Source organism: Siphateles boraxobius, unplaced genomic scaffold (genome assembly GCF_051911475.1).
Source record: "Siphateles boraxobius isolate OS27281-9 unplaced genomic scaffold, OSU_SipBor_1 6, whole genome shotgun sequence".
Classification (NCBI taxonomy): domain Eukaryota; kingdom Metazoa; phylum Chordata; class Actinopteri; order Cypriniformes; family Leuciscidae; genus Siphateles; species Siphateles boraxobius.
In genome coordinates this window covers 4,683,099-4,703,336 of record NW_027509186.1, presented here as the reverse complement: position 1 = coordinate 4,703,336, position 20,238 = coordinate 4,683,099, and the positions used below count along the sequence as shown (strand labels likewise).

Here is a 20,238-nt window from a genome sequence, read left to right as displayed (position 1 = left end):
GTCAAACGCTGCGGGAACGCCCCTGCGTTGTGCGTCATGAAGCACGTATGGAATCAGCCCAATGGAGAGATGAAACGTCATAGGCGGGTGACGTCATCGACCAGGAAACTATAAAGCACCCCAAAAACACAAGCGCATTAGCTTCTGATAGGCTTGAAGGAAGCGCTAACGGGAGTGCCGGGAGTATGGCGGAGCGACGCAGCGTCTCGTTCCCTATCAGGGAACTAGGGTTACATACGTAACCGAGACGTTCCCTTTCAAGGGAACTTCGAGCTGCGTCAAACGCTGCGGGAACGCGAATACCCACGTCGCCATAGGACCAAATGACCGTCATGTGAGACTAGCGCACAGAGGACGAGAGCACCTGTGCCCCAGGGGTAGAGCTTAAGTCTAGGTCATAGAACTTAATAAAAGTATGCGGTGAAGACCATCCAGCCGCATCACAAACATCACTCAGGGAAACCCCCGACAAAAGAGCTTTAGAAGCAGCCATACTCCTAGGAGAGTGAGCTCGGACAACCAAAGGTGAAGGCTGGCCAGCCGACTCATAAGCAAGTGAGATAGCCTCAACCACCCACTTGCTCATTCTCTGTTTAGACGCCGGACACCCTTTCCTGGGTGGCCCGAAACATACAAAAAGTTGTTCTGATTTCCTCCACAGGGCAGCTCTGTGGACATAAGCGTCTAATGCCCTAACAGGGCAGAGTGAATTAAGTTTCTCCTGGTCCGATGACATAAATGGAGGAGGACAGAAAGCCTGCAGAACCGTAGGTCTAACAATATTAGTAGGAACCTTAGGAACGTAACCTGGTCTAGGATGCAGAAAAGCTTTAACCATGCCAGGTGCAAATTCCAGGCACGAGGGTGAAACCGACAGAGCCTGCAAATCTCCGATTCTTTTTAGTGAAGAGATAGCAAGCAAAAAGATAGTCTTAAAAGTGAGAAACTTCTCGGGAACTTCTTCGATAGGTTCAAAAGGAGCTAGGGAAAGACCTTCTAATACAATGGCCAGATCCCAAGTCGGCACCCTCGTACGAACTGCTGGCCTCAGCCTCAAAGTGCCACGGAGGAAACGAGTTATAAGCGGGTGTCTCCCAAGAGAAACTCCACTGAAAGGGACGTGGTAAGCAGCTAGTGCCGCCACATACACCTTTAGTGTGGAGGGGGATAACCCTGTGGAGAAGCGCTCCTGCAGGAATTCCAGCACTGCACCCACTGGGCAGTTAACTGGGTCCTGCAGGTGTTCTCCACACCAAGAAGTGAAAAGTTTCCACTTCAAGGCATAAAGCTTCCTCGTGGATGGAGCTCTGGAGTTAAGAATGGTCTCAACAACCTCGGTTGAGAGACCGGAGTCTATGAGCTGGGCCCCCTCAGAGGCCAAGCCCACAGTTTCCACAATTCTGGGCGGGGGTGAAGTATCGTGCCCCCCGCCTGGGAGAGTAGATCCCTCCTGACCGGGAGCTCCAAAGGAGAACCGTCCAGGAGAGAAATCAGGTCCGCAAACCATACTCGGGCCGGCCAGAACGGGGCTACTAGTAGTAGACTGACCCCGTCCCGGCGGACCCTCTCCAGAACTCCTGGTAACAGAGCAATCGGGGGAAAGGCGTACAGACGTGACCTCGGCCACGGCTGCACCATAGCATCCAACCCCAGGGGGGCTGGAAGAGTGATGGAGAACCACCGATGACAATGAGTGGTCTCCTTGGAAGCGAATAGGTCCACCTCGGCGCGACCGAAACTCAACCAAAGGAGCTCCACCACCTCGGGGTGGAGTCTCCATTCCCCTGGCCTCGGCCCCTGCCTCGACAGGGAGTCTGCTACCACATTCAAATACCCAGGGAGATACATTGCTCTCAGAGATAGTAGCTTCCCTTGGGACCACAGGAGGATCTGACGGGCCAACTTGTAAAGCCGGCGAGACCGCAGGCCCCCCTGATGATTTATATAAGAGACCACCGACGTGTTGTCTGATTGAACTAACACATGATGGCCTCTCAGGTCTGTTAGGAAGTGTTTCAGAGCCTGAAACACAGCCAACATCTCTAGACAATTTATGTGCCACGAAAGATGATGATCCTGCCACAGACCTTGGGCTGGGCGACCACTCATGACCGCCCCCCACCCTGTGAGGGAAGCATCCGTCGTTAGCGTTATGCGACGACAAAGAGCCCCCAGCACAGGACCTTTGGATAGGAACCAAGTTTCTCTCCACATGACCAGAGCACGAAGGCAGCGCCGCGTGACTTTGAACGTGCGGAGCGGATTTCCCCTCGGGGAGAATCCCTTGGTCCTGAGCCACCACTGTAGCGGTCTCATGTACAACAGGCCGCAAGGTATAACGTTGGACGCTGCTGCCATCAGACCCAACAGTCTCTGAAACTGCTTGACAGTGAGTAGCTGGCCTAGCTTCACTTGTTTCACAGCTGAGAGAATCGAAGCGATGCGGGTCGGAGAGAGTCGCGCCCGCATCGATACCGAATCCCAAACGACACCCAGAAAAGTGGTCTTCTGGGAAGGAGATAATACACTTTTCTTTGCGTTCAGCCTCAACCCCAACTTTCTGATATGAGCGAGGACGACATCTCGATGCCGAACCGCCATCTGCTCGGTCTGAGCTAAAATCAACCAATCGTCGATGTAATTGAGAATACGAATGCCCTGAAGCCTCAGAGGCACTAGTGCTGCATCCATGCATTTCGTGAAAGTGCGGGGAGATAAAGCTAGGCCAAACGGAAGAACCCTGTACTGGTACGCCTCGCCCCCGAAGGCGAACCTCAGGAACTTCCTGTGTTGTGGAAGGATGGACACATGGAAGTATGCGTCCTTCAGATCTATCGTGACAAACCAGTCCTCGGACCTGATTTGAGACACGATCTGCTTGATAGTGAGCATCTTGAATTTTAGCTTCCCTACCGAGCGATTCAATATGCGCAGGTCTAAAATTGGACGCAACCCCCCATCCTTCTTTGGAACGATGAAATATCGGCTGTAATAACCTGACTCCAAACTGGGAGGAGGAACCCGTTCTATAGCCTCTTTTTGAAGGAGCGTTTTCACCTCTTGTTCCAATACCAGAGCCTGCTCGGGGCCCACCACTGTGTGCAGAACCCCTCTGAATTTTGGTGGACGACACCTGAACTGGATAGCATAACCCTTTTCTACTGTCTGCAGGACCCAATGAGATATTTTTGGAAGGCTTTTCCACTCTGCCAGAAATTCTACTAAGGGTACCAGCCTCTCGAGACTGGCCTCTGGTGTAACTTGAGCAGCAGACGCAGCGCCCTGTAACGGCGCACCGGCAGGGAACAACTGGTCTGACCGCTCTGAGACCCTCCTCAGAGGGAGCGAGCGTCCCTCGGGAAAGCGCTCGCTGGGATCGTCTGTGCCCCGGCATAAAGGCGGGGTTGGCAGAACGAGCCCCTGAGGGCACCGAGGAGGAATGGGCACCGTAAAAAGAGGTGAACACCTTTCCGCCTCGGTGGGGACCACCCTCAGCATCCTGAACGGCTTGGCGTCAGGACTTCTTCTTAGCCGAAGCCTTCTTAGCCAATATAACTGTCCTCAGATCAGTTCTACTGGGAGAAGGCTTCGGCTGAGAGTGTCGCGGCTGAGCCCACTGTCCAGCAGGGGGAGCACGAGACGCGACACTCTGCCTCTGCTGCGCTCTATGTGATGAGCTCGAAGACGGCCGGGGCTGCTCCCGCCCAGCAGCCCCAGGGACATGAACTTTAAGGGGAAGAAACTTTTTAAAAGCTGCAGTTTGTTTCTTTTCTTCTTGGAATTTATCGATAACTGAATTCACAGCATCACCAAACAACCCCATGGGAGAAAGAGGAGCATCTAAAAGAAAAGCTTTTTCTCTCTCTTTAATATTAGTCTGATTTAACCACAAATGTCTTTCTGCGGCCACCAGAGCTGCCATAGAACGACCCATTAATTTGGCCGATTCTCTGGTGGCACGCAGGGATAAATCAGCAGCCTGACGCAGTTCGCGAACTACGTCAGTACTGACCTCCTCACTCTCACTCATGTCCCTTAGCAGATCAGCCTGGTATGCCTGCAAGATTGACATAGTATGCAGACATGACGCAGCCTGACCTGCTGCCGAATATGCTTTACCCACCAAAGCCGAAGTGTTTCTTAAAGGCTTGGTGGGTAATGCCGGTGCCTTAAAAGATGATGCTGCTTCGGGGGAGAGATGGCTCGCAAGCGTCTCTTCCACACGAGGCAACGCACCATAACCATGAGCCTTGGCTCCCATAATATTAGCGTATGTTGAAGTCTGGGGACTAAACACTCTATATGACACCGGTTTTCTCCATGATTTCGACACCTCGGTGTGGAGATCATGGAAAAACGGCAGGCACCGGCGTGGAGGCTGCACACGTGACGGCAAAAATCTCTCATCCAACTTTGATTTAGAAACAGACTCCTGTCTAGTCACTGGCCATTCAATATTAAGTTTTTCAACAGCTCTTGTTAACACCTCCATAAGCTCATCACTCTCAGGAGTGTGGGGTGGCGAATCCTCCACATCTCCCTCAACACTAACAACATCAAGTTCCTCAGAACTGGATAGCATTGGTGCCTCAGCCCGAGCGGAAGAAACCGCAGCGCGTGCTTCCGAACCCGGGACTGAGGCACTGGATCTCACAGGTGAAGGGAGAGATAAGGCAGAGCCCGTCTCAAACCCCGCTGTGAGATCCATCTGCGATCCCCACGATAAGCGCCGCCGCTCTGCCTCGGCAGAAGCGGGACCCGAACCGCGGGGAGCGCGCACCGAACCGCTCTCCTCAAAGAGCGACCGGCGGGAGCGGAGCGTCCTTAACGGCAAACGCTCGCAATGCTCACAGTCTGCTCCCTCGAGAGCAAACTGGGCATGCTGAACTCCCAAACAAACAACACAAAGATCATGTGTATCCCCGCTCGTTAAATAACGCGAGCAGGGAGGAACACACTTTCTAAACTGCTGTTCGTCCGCCATAATCTCTCAATATATATATATATAGGGATAAATTGTTTGTGTGGTGCAGGGTATGTAAGACAGACAATATCACACAGGGACAGATTCACATGTAGCGCGACTGAAAGCACAGAAGCTAATGCGCTTGTGTTTTTGGGGTGCTTTATAGTTTCCTGGTCGATGACGTCACCCGCCTATGACGTTTCATCTCTCCATTGGGCTGATTCCATACGTGCTTCATGACGCACAACGCAGGGGCGTTCCCGCAGCGTTTGACGCAGCTCGAAGTTCCCTTGAAAGGGAACTGGTGGGGGGGGGTTGCACTTTATGTGAAAAAAGAATTGAAAGCTCAGAAGGTTGATTGTATGACTATGGAAATAGATCATGTGTTTAAATGTGTCACGGTTGAGATATTTACTGATAAAATTAAAAAAATGCTTGTATCTTGTATTTACAAAGCTCCGGGTGCAGACATGGAAGTGTTTATTGATCACATGGAAAGGTTGTTTACAAATAAGAATCAAAAAGATCTAATTATATGAGGGGATTTCAACATAGATTTATTAAAAGCAAAATTACATAGACCCACTGGAAAATTCATAGACACTATGTACAGTCTTTGTTTATATCCAACAATTACGAGTCCCACAAGGATTACTGCACACTGCGCTACCTTAATCGATAATATATTCACAAATATTCAGAACTCTAATATATCAAGTGGATTGCTGGTTAATGATATCAGCGATCACTTACCAATTTTTATATCCTAAGAAAAAAGAATAAATACAAAAAAGATAAGAAAAACAATAACAAAGAAAATCAGACTAAGGTCTGAACAGTCAATAAATATTCTTAACCAAAGCCTGTCCAAACAAAATTGGGATGATGTTCTTGGAGAAAATGGTGTAAACAAAGCATATTCCAGTTTTGTTAATACATTTAATACCTTATATGATCAACACTGCGCTGTAAAAACATATACATATACGCAGATGAATAAAACTAGACCACGGATGACAAAGGGATTGTTAAATGCGTGCCAAAAAAAAATACTTTATATAACACTTTTATACGGAAAAGGATGAAAGAATCGGAAGTAAAATATAAAAAGTACAAAAATAAATTAATAAGTATTATAAAAACCTGTAAGAAACTATACTACAGAAATTTGATTGAGAGAAATAAAAATAATATGAAAGGTCTCTGGGGAGTATTGAATAATGTAATTAATAAGGATTATAAATATGCTACGTTTCCTGATTACATGATTAAAGATGACCAAAAAGTAACAAATATGGATAAACTTGTTAACGCATTCAATGATTTTTTTGTTAACATCGACCCACAATTGGCATCAAAAATTGCCACCACAGATCATAATTACGCTGGCTACACAAATAAAATTGTACACTCACTGTTTCTGACTGCAACAAATGAGAATGAAATCATTAAAATAGTCAATGACTGTAAAAATAAAAAGTCCACAGATTGGAACGACCTCGATATGGCCATAATTAAGAAAGTAATATGTAATATAGCAACACCTCTAACCTATATCTGCAACACATCTTTTTTAAATGGAGAAGTCCCTCAGCTCATGAAAATCGCAAAGGTCACCCCAATTTATAAAAATGGGGATAGTCATCAATTCACAAACTACCGACCTATTTCTATACTTTTCTATAAAAAATAGGTCAACTGCTCATGCATTGATTGATCTAATAGAATATATAAGTGGCAAAACTGACAGCAAAGTGTACTCGGTGGGTATATTCATTGATCTCCAAAAAGCGTTCGATACTATAGACCATGAAATGCTTTTACAGAAACTACAACAAAATGGGATAAGAGGTCTTGCATATAACTGGGTGAAATCTTACTTAACTGATAGACAGCAATTTGTACAGATAGGTGAGCAAAGGTCAAGGTGGAGAAGCATCACTTGTGGAGTCCCTCAAGGTTCGGTATTGGGACCAATATTGTTCCTGTTGTACATAAATGATCTATGTTATGTATCATCTAAACTTAAACTTAAATTATTTGCCGATGACACCACAATCTTATACTCGGGCAAAAATCTTCAGCTACTTGTGAATGAGATCACAGTGGAGTTAGAGAAACTTAAAAAATGTTTCAATCAAAACAAATTATCCTTAAATATAATGAAAACAAAAGTGATGTTATTTGGTAAACATAAGGAGGATGTACAGTTCCAAATCAAAATTAACAAAGTCGAAATAGAAAGAGTAAAAGAGTATAAATTCCTAGGAGTGATTCTTATACACAATATTAGCTGGAGACCACAAATAAACAGCATGCGTACTAAATTAGCAAAAAATATTGCTATTATGGATAAGTGTAGATATCTATTGAACCAACAAGCTCTCCTTATCTTGTACTATTCGCTCATACTTCCTTATCTGCAGGGAGATACTACTCTCCGTTACTGCACGGAGATTTGGGGAATTACCTACAGTAGCCATTGTTGTAAACCTTCTTCTTCTTAAGTGTAGAAAAACTCAGAAGATTCTTTTTTTGCTGTAGTCTGCTTCGTCCAAAATCTTACCCAAGTCTAACTAAGGGAAACGTTCCCTGGCAATTTATACACATTTAGGGGTAGGGCTTAACATTGTGATGAACAAAGCATGTAAATGAGCTGAGACATGAGAACAGAACAGGCAGGATTTCCCGCACCGAGACAAAAACTCAAAGACAAAAAGTGTAACTCAGAGCCTTTAGATGCTAATCCAATCAGCATGATTAGATCAACAAAAGCCCAGCTGAACTTTGAGAAGTGACAAGAGGTTAATGTCCGACACCTTGGTTGCCTCAAAAAAGGAAAAAAACTGTGTGCAACTTTCTCAGTTAAAATACTATAGTATTGGAAGCTCAATTAAACATTTTAATAAATTTGTAACACTACACCATCTAGCGACTGTATATAAATTACAAAAGAAAGCTATTAGGATAGTGCACAACGCTGTGTTCAGGGACCATACTAACACATTGTTTATAAAATCTAACCTTCTAAAACTTTCTTCTAAAAAGAAGATTTAATAAAGCTAAAAGTGCTTTTAATTGTATTTAAAGCTAGAGCTAACCAACATCCTAGCAACATCCTGCAATTATTCGTCAACAGAGAAGGCGGATATAATTTGCGGGGAACGCTTAATTTTAAGGTGCAATGTGTTCGTACTACCCTCAGGACCCAATGTGTCACTCGGAGAGGTGTGAACTTATGGAATGGCTTAAAGGATGAATTAAAGAATGCTGTAAATTTCCATCATTTCAAAAAACAATATAAGAAAAGTATCTTAACGCAATATGTCACATGTAACCACTAAGCAGGATTTCTGTCACTGACTATTAAAATGAGTATAATGTTAAACGCAATATGTCAAAAGTAACCACTAAGCAGGATTTCTGTCACTGTCTATTAAAATGAGTATAATAAATCATATCATGCTGACACAGCTACTGTCGCCAATGTCTCCACATGATCTGTCATAATTAAAATGCTGTTTATTACCATTGTCATTGCTATTGCAACATACGATAAACAAAAGAGAATTAGGGCAGACGAGACATGGACCTTTCGGGTGAAGGGCCCCCTCCTCCAGACTGGCTCATGAAACACCGTCTTCTTAAACGCATCACACAACAAAGGTTGCAAACATTGCCCGCCTAGACAATTATTTAGGGTAGCTGGGCGAGCCTGTTGGATGGGGGCTAAGACCCACTCCCAACTGGCCAACACCCTGGCTTTTTAACACACAACACAAGATAGGATGCACCTCATAATCAAAATGAATGTTGTAAATGTATACCCAGTTGCTGTAGAGATGGTAATGACAACAAGGTGATAACAAGATAAAATATGTACAAGAAAAAAAATATTTTTACACAATGCTGTTAATAATGATGATACTTTTGAATCTAATACTGGCATAATAGAATGGATAAAAATTATAACTAACATATGGTTAACCAAAAATTACAATAATAATAATAACAATAATCGAAAGAAGCAAACAATATGGAGACTGGTCATGTCAGTTATGATTGTTTCTGTTTTGTTTTTGTTTTTGCTAACGTCAGGTGTAAATCTTCTAGTAGTATGCAGAATTCTGTGTTAATGTTATCTTTCGCGGCATAATGCCTTATGGAAGAACTTATTATTATAGATGTAGTCATGCTGCTTGTACAATAGATGTATAACTCAAACATTGTAGTTATCTCTATAAGCTTGCGACAATATATGTTTGATGTGGAATGTAGCCACAAGCTCGTATTATCTCAAATCAGGGCTGGACTGGGACAGAAAATCTGCCCTGGCATTTTTGCCCAGACTGGCCCACTACATATGATCATAAACACCACCCATCTTTGCACGCCCTTGAATATGTTCAACTCCTATTCATTAAAACCACTAATGGCATGTAATGAGTGAGTAGGAACGAGTGAGAGTTAACAGGTGAAATAAGTAAGAAATTGTAATTTATTAATACAATTGAACTATACTCCGCAGTGATGCATCAAAAAACAAGCTATAAGCTGCACTGGCATAGCAATACCAGTGTTTCCCACAGGATCTTTGGTAAAACTGTGGTGGGTGTACCTCTGTCCCTCTAGGGGGGTTTGGGGGCATGCCCCCCTAAGAAAATTGTGTGCATTTTAATGTTAAATTCATCAATCTGGTGCACTTTGAGAGTTAAAAATTAAAAGCTCCAACCCATTTTTAGTGTGCAAATTAAACACAGAAAAAAAAACTCTTTTAGTATAACACTATTACACTACTACATAATAATAGTTATAATTAATCTCAAGACAGTAGCCTAATAGCCATATATTGTAAAACAAATGCACTGAAAAATAAAGAAAACTTTCATAATTAGTTTTGTACTAATTTATAAACTTGAAAGAGATAAGCACATGATCTTTTATTTTGACGGTAATTGCATCAAGCTTTTATTTTGGCGAAAAACATGGATACAAACGCGACTCATTAAACTTCTAGTAAATTGCTGTAATCGTCAACAATGCAGATGTGGAAATAATGCGTAACTAGGTAATGGGTTCCTACACTCATAGCCAAAGTGTTTTAAAAAGTAGTTCTGCTTACCACAGGCTCTACACTTTCTCATCTCTCTCCTGATCCTCCTCACTATCCTCCTCATCAGCCACTGGAGCTGATGAAGGTCCTGCTGCTGCAGAAAACACATATACTTTGACACATTTTACAGCGTCTGCTTGAAGGGCCTATATCTATTTTTCACGCTATTTCTCTGCACATTCCTTGCGTTTCTTCTCCATCTCTCAGACTATAGATACACAGTACACTTGACACTGCACGCTCACTCAAAGTACAAAGGGGGAGGTGTTTCAAGATGTGATTGGGCCAGCCCAGTGTCAATCAAGAAAACAACCAATACTGAACTACGTGTTTCATGGGCCGGTCTGTCATTGGAAAAAAATATGATTTTTTTTTTTGACCAATGCATTACATCGGCACTAACCCAGCGCCGTCAATTAAACAAAACAAAACGAATGGGCTGCCGATGTACGAGTTTTATGGGCCGTAAAAAAAAAAAAAAAAAAAAAATTATGAGATGTATCGGCCCAAAAAGCACGTCGGCCCACCGGGCATTTGCCCGGTATGCCAGATTACCAGTCCAGCCCTGTCTCAAATGCTGCTATTTGCAATGTCCATATTACTGATTGTATGGTTGGAAATGTAATTCATAAACAGGTGCACGCTCGTGGTTGTGTGTGCCTGGGTATGAAAATGATATACTTGAATTATTGCATATCTTGTGGTAACTTTATAAATAAGATATACATTGTTAAATGCAATGTTATTAGTTGAGTTACAATTGAGAATACAATCGTGAAATCCATGAGTACTGAGAGTATTGAACATAGGGGTAGGCGCACACAAGCTTCCTTGCTTCAGCCTACCCCTTTTGAGCTTACATTTTTGTGTAATCTTAAGACTTCTGTAACAAACATGATTGTGAACAGCTAAAAAAAAAAAAAAAAAAGGTGCACATGCAATTTTGACTACCATTCTCTCCCAATGTTGTAAAATTACAACAAAGACATAACAAGCTAAAGGTCTTATTTGATGCATGCATTCCACAATAACCAAGAATTTACATGAACTAGACATTCTAACAATCACAAAAAAATACATATTTCTGGGGTTTTACTTACTTCAATGTTGAGATATCCAGTCCAATGAAACAAGGAGATGCGCTTACAGGAAATTCATGACCTTATGGCAAGACCTATATACACATTTACTATCCAATGGCATTGCGAGGCTAAACAATAGGACCCATTGGCTATGTAAATGTGGTCTTTCAAAAAAAAAATTGCAGATGTGTTTTTGGAAGAGCTAAAAGAGATGTTGTAATTTTACAACCACGGGTCTTACAGGGTTAAGTATTTTATGTACTGTTCCATTTATATTTAGTCTTTTCACTCCACAATATGTGTTTTTAGCGACAAGAAAACGGATTGGGTTTCTACAACATGGAATAACATCTGTGAATGTCATTCATATAGTTTACTAGGCAACCAGTAGGGGGAACTCTCACTAGTGACCTCGTCGCCAGCTAGTGGAGACATGCAGCGACAAAATCACCGGCAGCTTTGTGTGAACGCAGCTTTAGTCTGCATATCAATGGCACAAGTCTCTCTTACTAGCTCTCAAATTATGTTTTAGAATTAGCAACGGAGGCTTGGGAAGAGATGTGAGAAAGTTGTCCAACACACGAAAGCATTTTAATAACAAAAACCTGTCACGTTTTGAAGTAAAGCGTTTGAACATTGACGTGAGCCATGGTAACCACAGTGTAAGGTGGTTTGACTATATTACTTGACTAATTGTCTATTATTATTAAAAACATAACATACACCGACATTATCATTACCGCATTAACACCGCATTATCATTACCAACTTTTCTAATAATTCAATGGCCTGTCGTCAGTTATTCCTAAAAAAACACAATTATCTATAAAAGAAAAACAAGATACCTCTTAAACAGACATGGAATATTTTGAAGCTGCATACATTGGAATAAATGAGTTAGTAAGTACATTTTGCTGTACAAGGCTGTTCTTGACGATCTCTCACAAACTTTTAATAATTAAGATTCACTTCTTCCTAGATTTTGTGGCAATGTTTCACCACCTACATTGAATACAAATAGCAGTACTGTGTTGGTGTCATTTCACACTGATGGGAATATTGGTGGCAATGGGTTCATTGCACAATACCATTCTATATTACCAGGACAGAGTAAGTATAACTTAAACATATCAACATTATTTTCCTTTTAATAGTTTAAAACTGTACAGTTAACATTTTATATAGGCACAATTTAACGTTGTGCAATAAATAATTTCAAAAATTCAAACATAAGCCTTAAAGGTCCCATATTGTAGAACTTTCTGAAGTTTTATTTTAGGTTTTGATGTCCTTAAGAATATATATTTGCGGTATAAGTACCAAAAAGCATGTCAATATATTTTTACAGCTCCTTTCTCAGGAGCTCTGCCAAGAACAGGTCGATTTTGGCCTGTCTACTTAATATTCAAGAGCCTCTATTCTGATTGGCCTGTTGTTTTCTGAGTGACCCACCATTGGTTACTGAGTAGTTCTGACATCACAAATATACGGAAGTCACAACAGCTTGTGAAAAGGCACAGCTACTTTATGCAGGCTGTGTGCACTTGTCTGTGGATCGACTGTTTTGAAACTTATATGGTAGTTTCATAACCCCTAGATCTCTGTTATCATGAAAAAAGCCAGGAAATTTCAGTTTTGACAATATGGGACCTTTAAGATCAATAAACTCAATCTCCTGGCACTGCATATCTATCTTTTAGCGTGTTCTTTATATATATAAAAAAAATGTATATACATTTATTTTTTTACAGGCATCTGATATGCAATATCCAGTTACATTTCATTGATCGATTTGCAGGAAGCGAAAGAACTTTTCTTGTGTACCTTTTTTTTGTGTACCGAGAGCATGCCGAACACTGTGAGTGTCAGGTATGGGGAGAGAACATAGTGGTTGGTACGTTTTTCATCTTCAAACCAAACTTGGGTCTTGGTAAATACCACCTGGCTTCCCATAATGTTTACGCATTAGGTCAGTAGGTGGGAGAGTAGGCGTCTTTTGTGGCTGTTCTTTTGTCGCGGTTTTGTTGGCTGTTTGTGGCATTTACACTACATAAGCAATCCGGTCAAATGCATGTGCGTTTTGGAAGTGGTCGAAAGTGGACAAGCTCAAAATGTTTTAGACTCCGTTTACAACTCTACATAGCGTCACCCACTTGTCACCCACCAATTGACCAAAACGCATCTTAACCCTCTGGGGTCTTATTATTTCTTCACAAGACTTTTGAAAATTGTATTACGTAGCCTAGAATATTTGCTCCAAAACTATGTGAAAATCATCCTGCATACTCATTTAGATAGACAATATAGAAGACAATATATTGATTTAAAATTTGTATGACGTGTTTTGTGTGAGAAAGCTTTATGCGAGGAGGCGTGAATTTGTCATTAATATGAATGCATTTTACACCTGAGAAAGACAAAGACCCTCCCCTTATGGCCCTATCAGGTGCTATCAGGCCCGATCATTATTAGGAGCCTTGCACAAAGAATGAGGAGAAATTAAAAAAAGAATGGCTTTTAGATTGTCTGAATTTATTTACAACACAACGTAATCCAAAGATACACAACAAAGGACAAAAAACACATTAGTAAACACACTGATCTAAAGACAAAGACTTAAACAGTCACACACCTTTGTGCCATTCCTGAAACATAGTAGCCTACATACCTGTCATGTCCAAGGTGTTTGACTTTTCATTTTGCCATGTTCATGTACAGAGACTCATGTGAATTTTGAAGTCAGCAGGACTCATCCAGTGGCATCTGGTCCCTTATAAAAATAAATAAATAAACACCAGTAAACATGTGGATATCAAGACCAACTATAGGGCTGCACGATTCTGGGAATAGATTTTAGATTTTTCACTCACACACACACACACACACATATATACTGTATATACACACACACACACACACACACACATTGCCGTTCAAAAGTTTGGGGTCGGTATGATTTTTAATGTTTTTAAAATAAGTCACTTATGCTCACAAGGGCTGCATTTATTTGATTAAAAATACAAAACAAACCCAGTCATATTGTAAAATAACATGTCAATGTAAATCAGCTGTTTTCTATGTAAATATATAGTAAAGTGCAATTTATTCCTGTGATCAAAGCTGAATTTTCAGCATCATTACTCCAGTCTTCAGTGTCACAGTCTTCAGAAATCAGTATAATATGATGAGTTGATGCTCAAGAAACATTTTTCATTATCATCAATGTTGAAAACAGTTATTTACATTTTTATTTCAGGATTCTTTGACGAATAGGAAGATCAAAAGAACAGTATTTATCTGAAAAATAATCTTTTGTAACATTAAACACTACCGTTCAAAACTTTGGGGTCAGTAAGAATTTTTATTTTATTTTTTGGGGGGAAATAAATAAAATGGATCAATACTTTTATTCATCAAGGAGGAATTAAATTGATAAAAAGTGACAGTAAAGACATTTATAATGTTACAAAAGATTATATTTCAAATAAATGCTGTTGTTTTTAACTTTATGTTCATCAAAGAATTCTAAAAAAAAAGGTACACAACTGTTTTCAACATTGATAATAATCAAATAAATGTTTCTTAAGCATCACATCATCATATTATACTGATTTCTGAAGGATCATGTGACACTGAAGACTGGAGTAATGATGCTGAAAATTCAGCTTTGATCACAGGAATAAATTACGCTTTTTACTATATATTCACATAGAAAACAGCTGTTTTACATTGAAATAATGTTTCACAATATTACTGGGTTTGTTTTGTATTTAATCAAATAAATACAGCCTTGGTGAGTATAAGTGACTTCTTTTAAAAACATATAAAATATTACCGACCCAAAACTTTTGAACGGCAGTGTATATATGTATATGTATTTTGTAATTATATATACGAACACCTAGTTTGTTGTGCCTTGTATATAGGCATGTGTAGGGCTGCATAAAATAATAACAATAGCCTAGATAGCAGGCAGCCTATACATCGTTAAAAATGAACACTTCAGTAACACTACACTAGGCAAACATATATTGTTTATCATATGTTACTTCAAATATTTCTATTCGTTATGAAATGAGATTAGTTTGGCGTAAAGCCTAATGTGTGGCGTGTTTTGCTTTTCAAACACACAGCGTGACTCAGACCCAAACTCAGCGCGTGCAGCGATCGAGCCGCTCCAAACTATGAAACATTATTGTTACATTATACATCTACGTTTGAGCAGATATCCACAAACACAGTATTTAACAGTAAACACAGGTCTAAACATTAAAATATTCACCATATTAGAATAAACACTCATACTAGCATACTTGTATCTCATTTCATAACATTTTAGGCTGGCACCAGTTTAGTAGCTACAATGTAAAGTTTATGCAACAATAAAACACTTACTATTATGTCTCTTACCTTAAAAATTGTTCTCATAATCAAAACGTGTCATTCTGAGGTAAATCCAAGGTAAATCCACAGCACAAACAGTCTTCCAAACTGATGAAAAGCATAGAAATACTGGAGTTCATTTAAAAAAGGAGACTTCAAGCTTTGTAAAGACATTACTTTCATGTCTGGGTGGCAAGTATTGGTTGAGTTACAGATTATTTTCTGTCACGTTTAAGAATGAACTTCACATTGAGAGAGAAGACAGAACGTGCATCATGTTTTTTTCTTTATTTTACGAAAAACACAACTTTTTGTTTTTATTATTAGTGTACACAAATAAAAGAAGACATTTAACAGTTTTTAATGATGTATAACACTTGCCTGTATGACAAAAATCGACGGATATGATATATGATATTCTGGGGCCATATTCACAAAACATTTTAAGGCTAAAAGAAACTTGCAGATTTAGAAGAAAATTTTAAAAATAATAGGCGTGTCAGTCCTAAATTTTTGCTCTAAGAGTATTTCACAAAACATTTTAGCACTAAAACCAGCACCTAGTCCTAAATCTGTGAAAAGTTAGGAGTAGCCAAGAGGACTCCTAAGTCAATAAACCAAATAACAAACAATCATTAGGGCTATTGCCGGCAATCCACCTCACTGTAAACCATTGAGGCAATAGGCGATAGGGCCTTGGGTGCTGAGCCTTCTCCCCTTATAAATGCAATAAATATTTTGATTTATATTCAAGTCAAGTCACCTTTATTTATATAGTGTTTTTACAATACAGATGGTTTCAAAGCAGGTTTACAGTGATAACAGGAAGATAATGCAACAAAGTTGGTTTCTGCTGTACAGCAGATCTAGAAGAAAATAGCGTCATAGTCCAACTTAAGTTCAGTGATGGTTCATTTGTGTTATTTTTGTTCATATATATATATATATATATATAGCTGCTCTGGAAAAAACAGTGATTTCATCATCCAGCTCAGTTCCATTCTTATATAATGGTGTCAATGCAGGCAGATCAATAATATTGTGGAATTTTAAATGTCCCAAACTAAGCAAGCCAAAAGCCAAAATCGACAAAAGGGGCTTTCGCACCGGACTTCCTTTTCATAGTTCATAGAACTATTGGCGGGAGAACCCGAATTTCGGCATGTTCGCAACACAGGAACTAGGAACGATTTTAGTTCCAGGAAATCCTTTTGGAAGAACTAATTTAGCTCCTACTTCAGAGTAGGGTCTAAACCAGCACTATAGGAATTACCAGTGACGAAATCACAAAAAAAAAAACTGTACACACACAGATTATAGCCTATATATTTACTCCACAAACTAACTCTAAAAACATGAAAAACTTGGACTAACTAAGATTGGCCTCTTAACCTTTACGCTAAGGAGGAAATCCAACGCAACTTTGAGGGGACCAAGCGAAACATGATTATGTATTTCTGCTCAGCTAGCAACACTGGATATAAACTAAAATTTTATTTATTTTATTATTTTATTTTATCAAATAAAAGTCACAACAACAAGTGCGGCTTATGTCACTTCAAAGTTGTGAATGTACCAGGAAAATGTTCTTAAGGGAACCATTAGTTCTCAAGGAACCGCCCTGGTGGCTAGTTCCTAGAACTAAGTTCCTAGACCTACCTGGTGCGAAAGCCCCTAATGGCGACAGTGGCAAGGAACCAAAACTCCATCAGTTGACAGAATGGAGAACAAAACCTTGGGAGAAACCAGGCTCAGTCCTTGGGAGAAACCAGGCTCAGTCGGGGGGGCAGTTTCTGCCAGTTTGGTTTCTCGAAAGGTTTTTTCTCCATTTTGACATTTATTTTAACGGCACTGAGAACTCCAGAGGCGGAGCACATAGTGCCTGCATTTTCCGTGTTCATTAGTTTATGATCTGTCTAACAGTCCTGTCTAATACGTTATTAGATAGAAATGTTATACATAAAAAGTAGACAGTATATGAAAAGGTATTAGAGTATGCCATGTGCTTGATGTCCAGTGTTGAAACAACTGTCCGGTGAAACAACTGCCAAAGTTCACACTTACAAATTATCAGAGTAAAGGAGTAAAATAAGCTTATTTGCCGTGCTGTCAAAGGGAATCGAGGGTTCTGAGCTCAGAATTTATCCCAAACACTGAGTACTCCCCCATATCCCTGGCTGGGCTGAGAGTGATGAGTCGGGGTGGCAGAGGGTGCAGAAAACTGTCAAGATAACTAGGCGAGTTGGATGTGTATACAGTATATGTGCCTCCTCTCGAGCTGATTAGATAGTGCTCCTTCCGAACTATGTTTATAATTTTTTTTTGCAATCTATCGAGATTCAGACATGTAAGAGGATACATGCATTCATATTTTAAATCCTTTATTTGAATATGGCAAATATAGTTCTACAATATTTCTATGATTAAATCACTGACAGAGACCAATCAGTCAATCATAGTTAGTAAGCATGTTGACATCATCCATAGCAACGAGGTCAACTCCGCCCTTATTCTTAGTTTAAGACCTCTGTATATTTTGCTTAGTAAAATTTGGTCTCAGGAGCTTTGTGAATAGGTTTTAAGAGAAAACTCCTACCTAAGAACTTTTACTGCTATTTAGGAGAACTCTTAGTGATAAGATAAAATGTTTTGTGAAGACGGCCCCTGATCACAAATGATAAAAAAATATGTTTTAAACTAACTTTTTCTGTTTATGTACTAAAGTTTTCTTTCTGCATGCAATCAGAAAGCTGCTCCAGAGAAGAGTTTATGTGTGATGGTGGTCGTTGCTTACTACCTATTTCCATCTGTGACAGCCACCCAAACTGTCAGGACCACTCAGATGAAGTCAACTGTAGTCAGAAGCACAAGGGTTAGAGTAATAGTCATTACACAAAGTGTGATACTTCTAGTCTCTTATCTCACTTGAAAATAAAAACCATAATGGATGCAATCTTTTGATTCTTAGTATGTGGAGGGAAAATAACAGGAGAAAATGGATCATTGTCCAGTCCAAACCATCCAAAGCCTTACCCACATCAGAAGGTAAATGTTTTATTGACTGCTACCACTGTAATTCAGTTCCTGAATCTGAATACTATATACCATAAATTTTGCAAACAAAAACAGATCTGTTCTGACAAGGGTGCAGACAAACTTCTACAAATGCATATGCAATAAGGTCAGCCGCAAAAATAACTGTGTCCATGCCCTTTCATCGCAAATTTTTGACTGCGTGTCTAATAAATCCTGACAGTAGTTTTCTTAACACCAAAAGAGGGTGTGCACTTGCACAAGCTGTTAGTAAATCTGGCCTATAGTGGTTTTGCTATTCACTCAACAATTAAACACCTGCATAATACTGTACCCTTAGTTATACCTGGAGAGCAGAATGTACTGTGATTAAACTCTATAATCATTCAATATCCTTGTTCTTTAAACTGAACTTCGTACAATGAACAGTCAAACTCTATGCAAAAGAATTGGTGTTTCTTCAGGCAGATGATCACAAAGGCCAGTAAGATTCCTCTTAGAAGCATTATCATGGTCAGTTTGACAGGCCAGCATTTGGCCAACATAATGCCCCCAGTGTTCTCATAACCCCACATCAACAGTGTATTACACAGGACCATCTTTGATGACAACACCAGATGCTTACTTATTTACTTCAAAAGCATTTCTAAGTGATTTCCTTTCAATCTGAACATAATTTTGCTCTGCTTTGTTCAACATTCTCAAAGCAAAAGTTATTTTTTTTTCTTGCACGTCTGGGAGTATACAAGAAATGGTGGCATACAGCGATGCATCACAGTTTACTCTGATTGTAAACTTTGAATTGTAAAGTGTCAAAACCTTTCGTCTAGTCAAACACAGCCTCACACTCAGGAGACCATAACTGCTGCTTCCCTTTGCATTGAAGACCTTTGAGGGGGAGCTAGCACAGATGCAAGATTGGGGATACATCTACTGTAATAGTTTATAAGTCCTAGAAATGAACCTGAAGGATTTACTTTGGTACAGGTACATCCAGGATTGCCCTGGACTTATCTGGTGACTTATGAAGACCCTGTGCTTCTATGAAGTGCCCCAAGCACTCAAGCAAATCCTTTAAAAAATGCATACATTTCTCACATTGAGAATAACCACAAACAACCTGGATTTTATGTTGCTAAATGAAACTTGGCTAGAAGACAGCTGCAGTGCAACATTCCTCAATGAAACTGCCCCTCCTAACTTTAACTTTTTGAGTGTCTGCAGAGCTGTTAGGAGAGGTGGGGGTGTAGCTGCTCTTTTTAAAGATGTCTATCAATGTAAGCAAATATCATTTGGGAATTACCCATCCTTCGAATATCTGGGTATTGTGTTATAAAGGTGCTCCACGCATTTTACTTATCATTATTTACAGGCCTCCAAAATACTCTCCAGCATTTGCTGGGGACTTTAAAGAATTGTTATCAACAATGTGTCATGATTCTGCCATCATGTCCTTGATTTTCCCTGGTCTTGTGGCAGGATCATGGCAGACCCATGTTTTGTGTACAAGCGCATGGCCTGTTGCTTGGGCCATGTGCTTGTGTTGTCTTGTTACGTAACCCCGCCCCCTTGTTATCCTCGTCTTTTCATTATTGTCTAGTCAGCTTCACCTGTCCTTGTCATTAGTGTCTCCCTATATCATCCCCTTGTGTTTGCTGTCC

The 20,238-nt window shown here is 40.3% G+C and overlaps 1 protein-coding gene across 1 annotated transcript in view; it reads left to right on the top strand.

The window, feature by feature from the left end:
- LOC143716465 (membrane frizzled-related protein-like) overlaps positions 1-20,238 on the top strand; it is a 54,024-nt gene that overhangs the window by 18,161 nt on the left and 15,625 nt on the right. Inside the window, exons 4-6 of the mRNA XM_077209033.1 lie at positions 12,141-12,271; positions 18,291-18,416; positions 18,513-18,589. Coding sequence (XP_077065148.1) covers positions 12,141-12,271; positions 18,291-18,416; positions 18,513-18,589 — 334 coding nt within the window. The remainder of the gene's footprint in view (positions 1-12,140; positions 12,272-18,290; positions 18,417-18,512; positions 18,590-20,238) is intronic.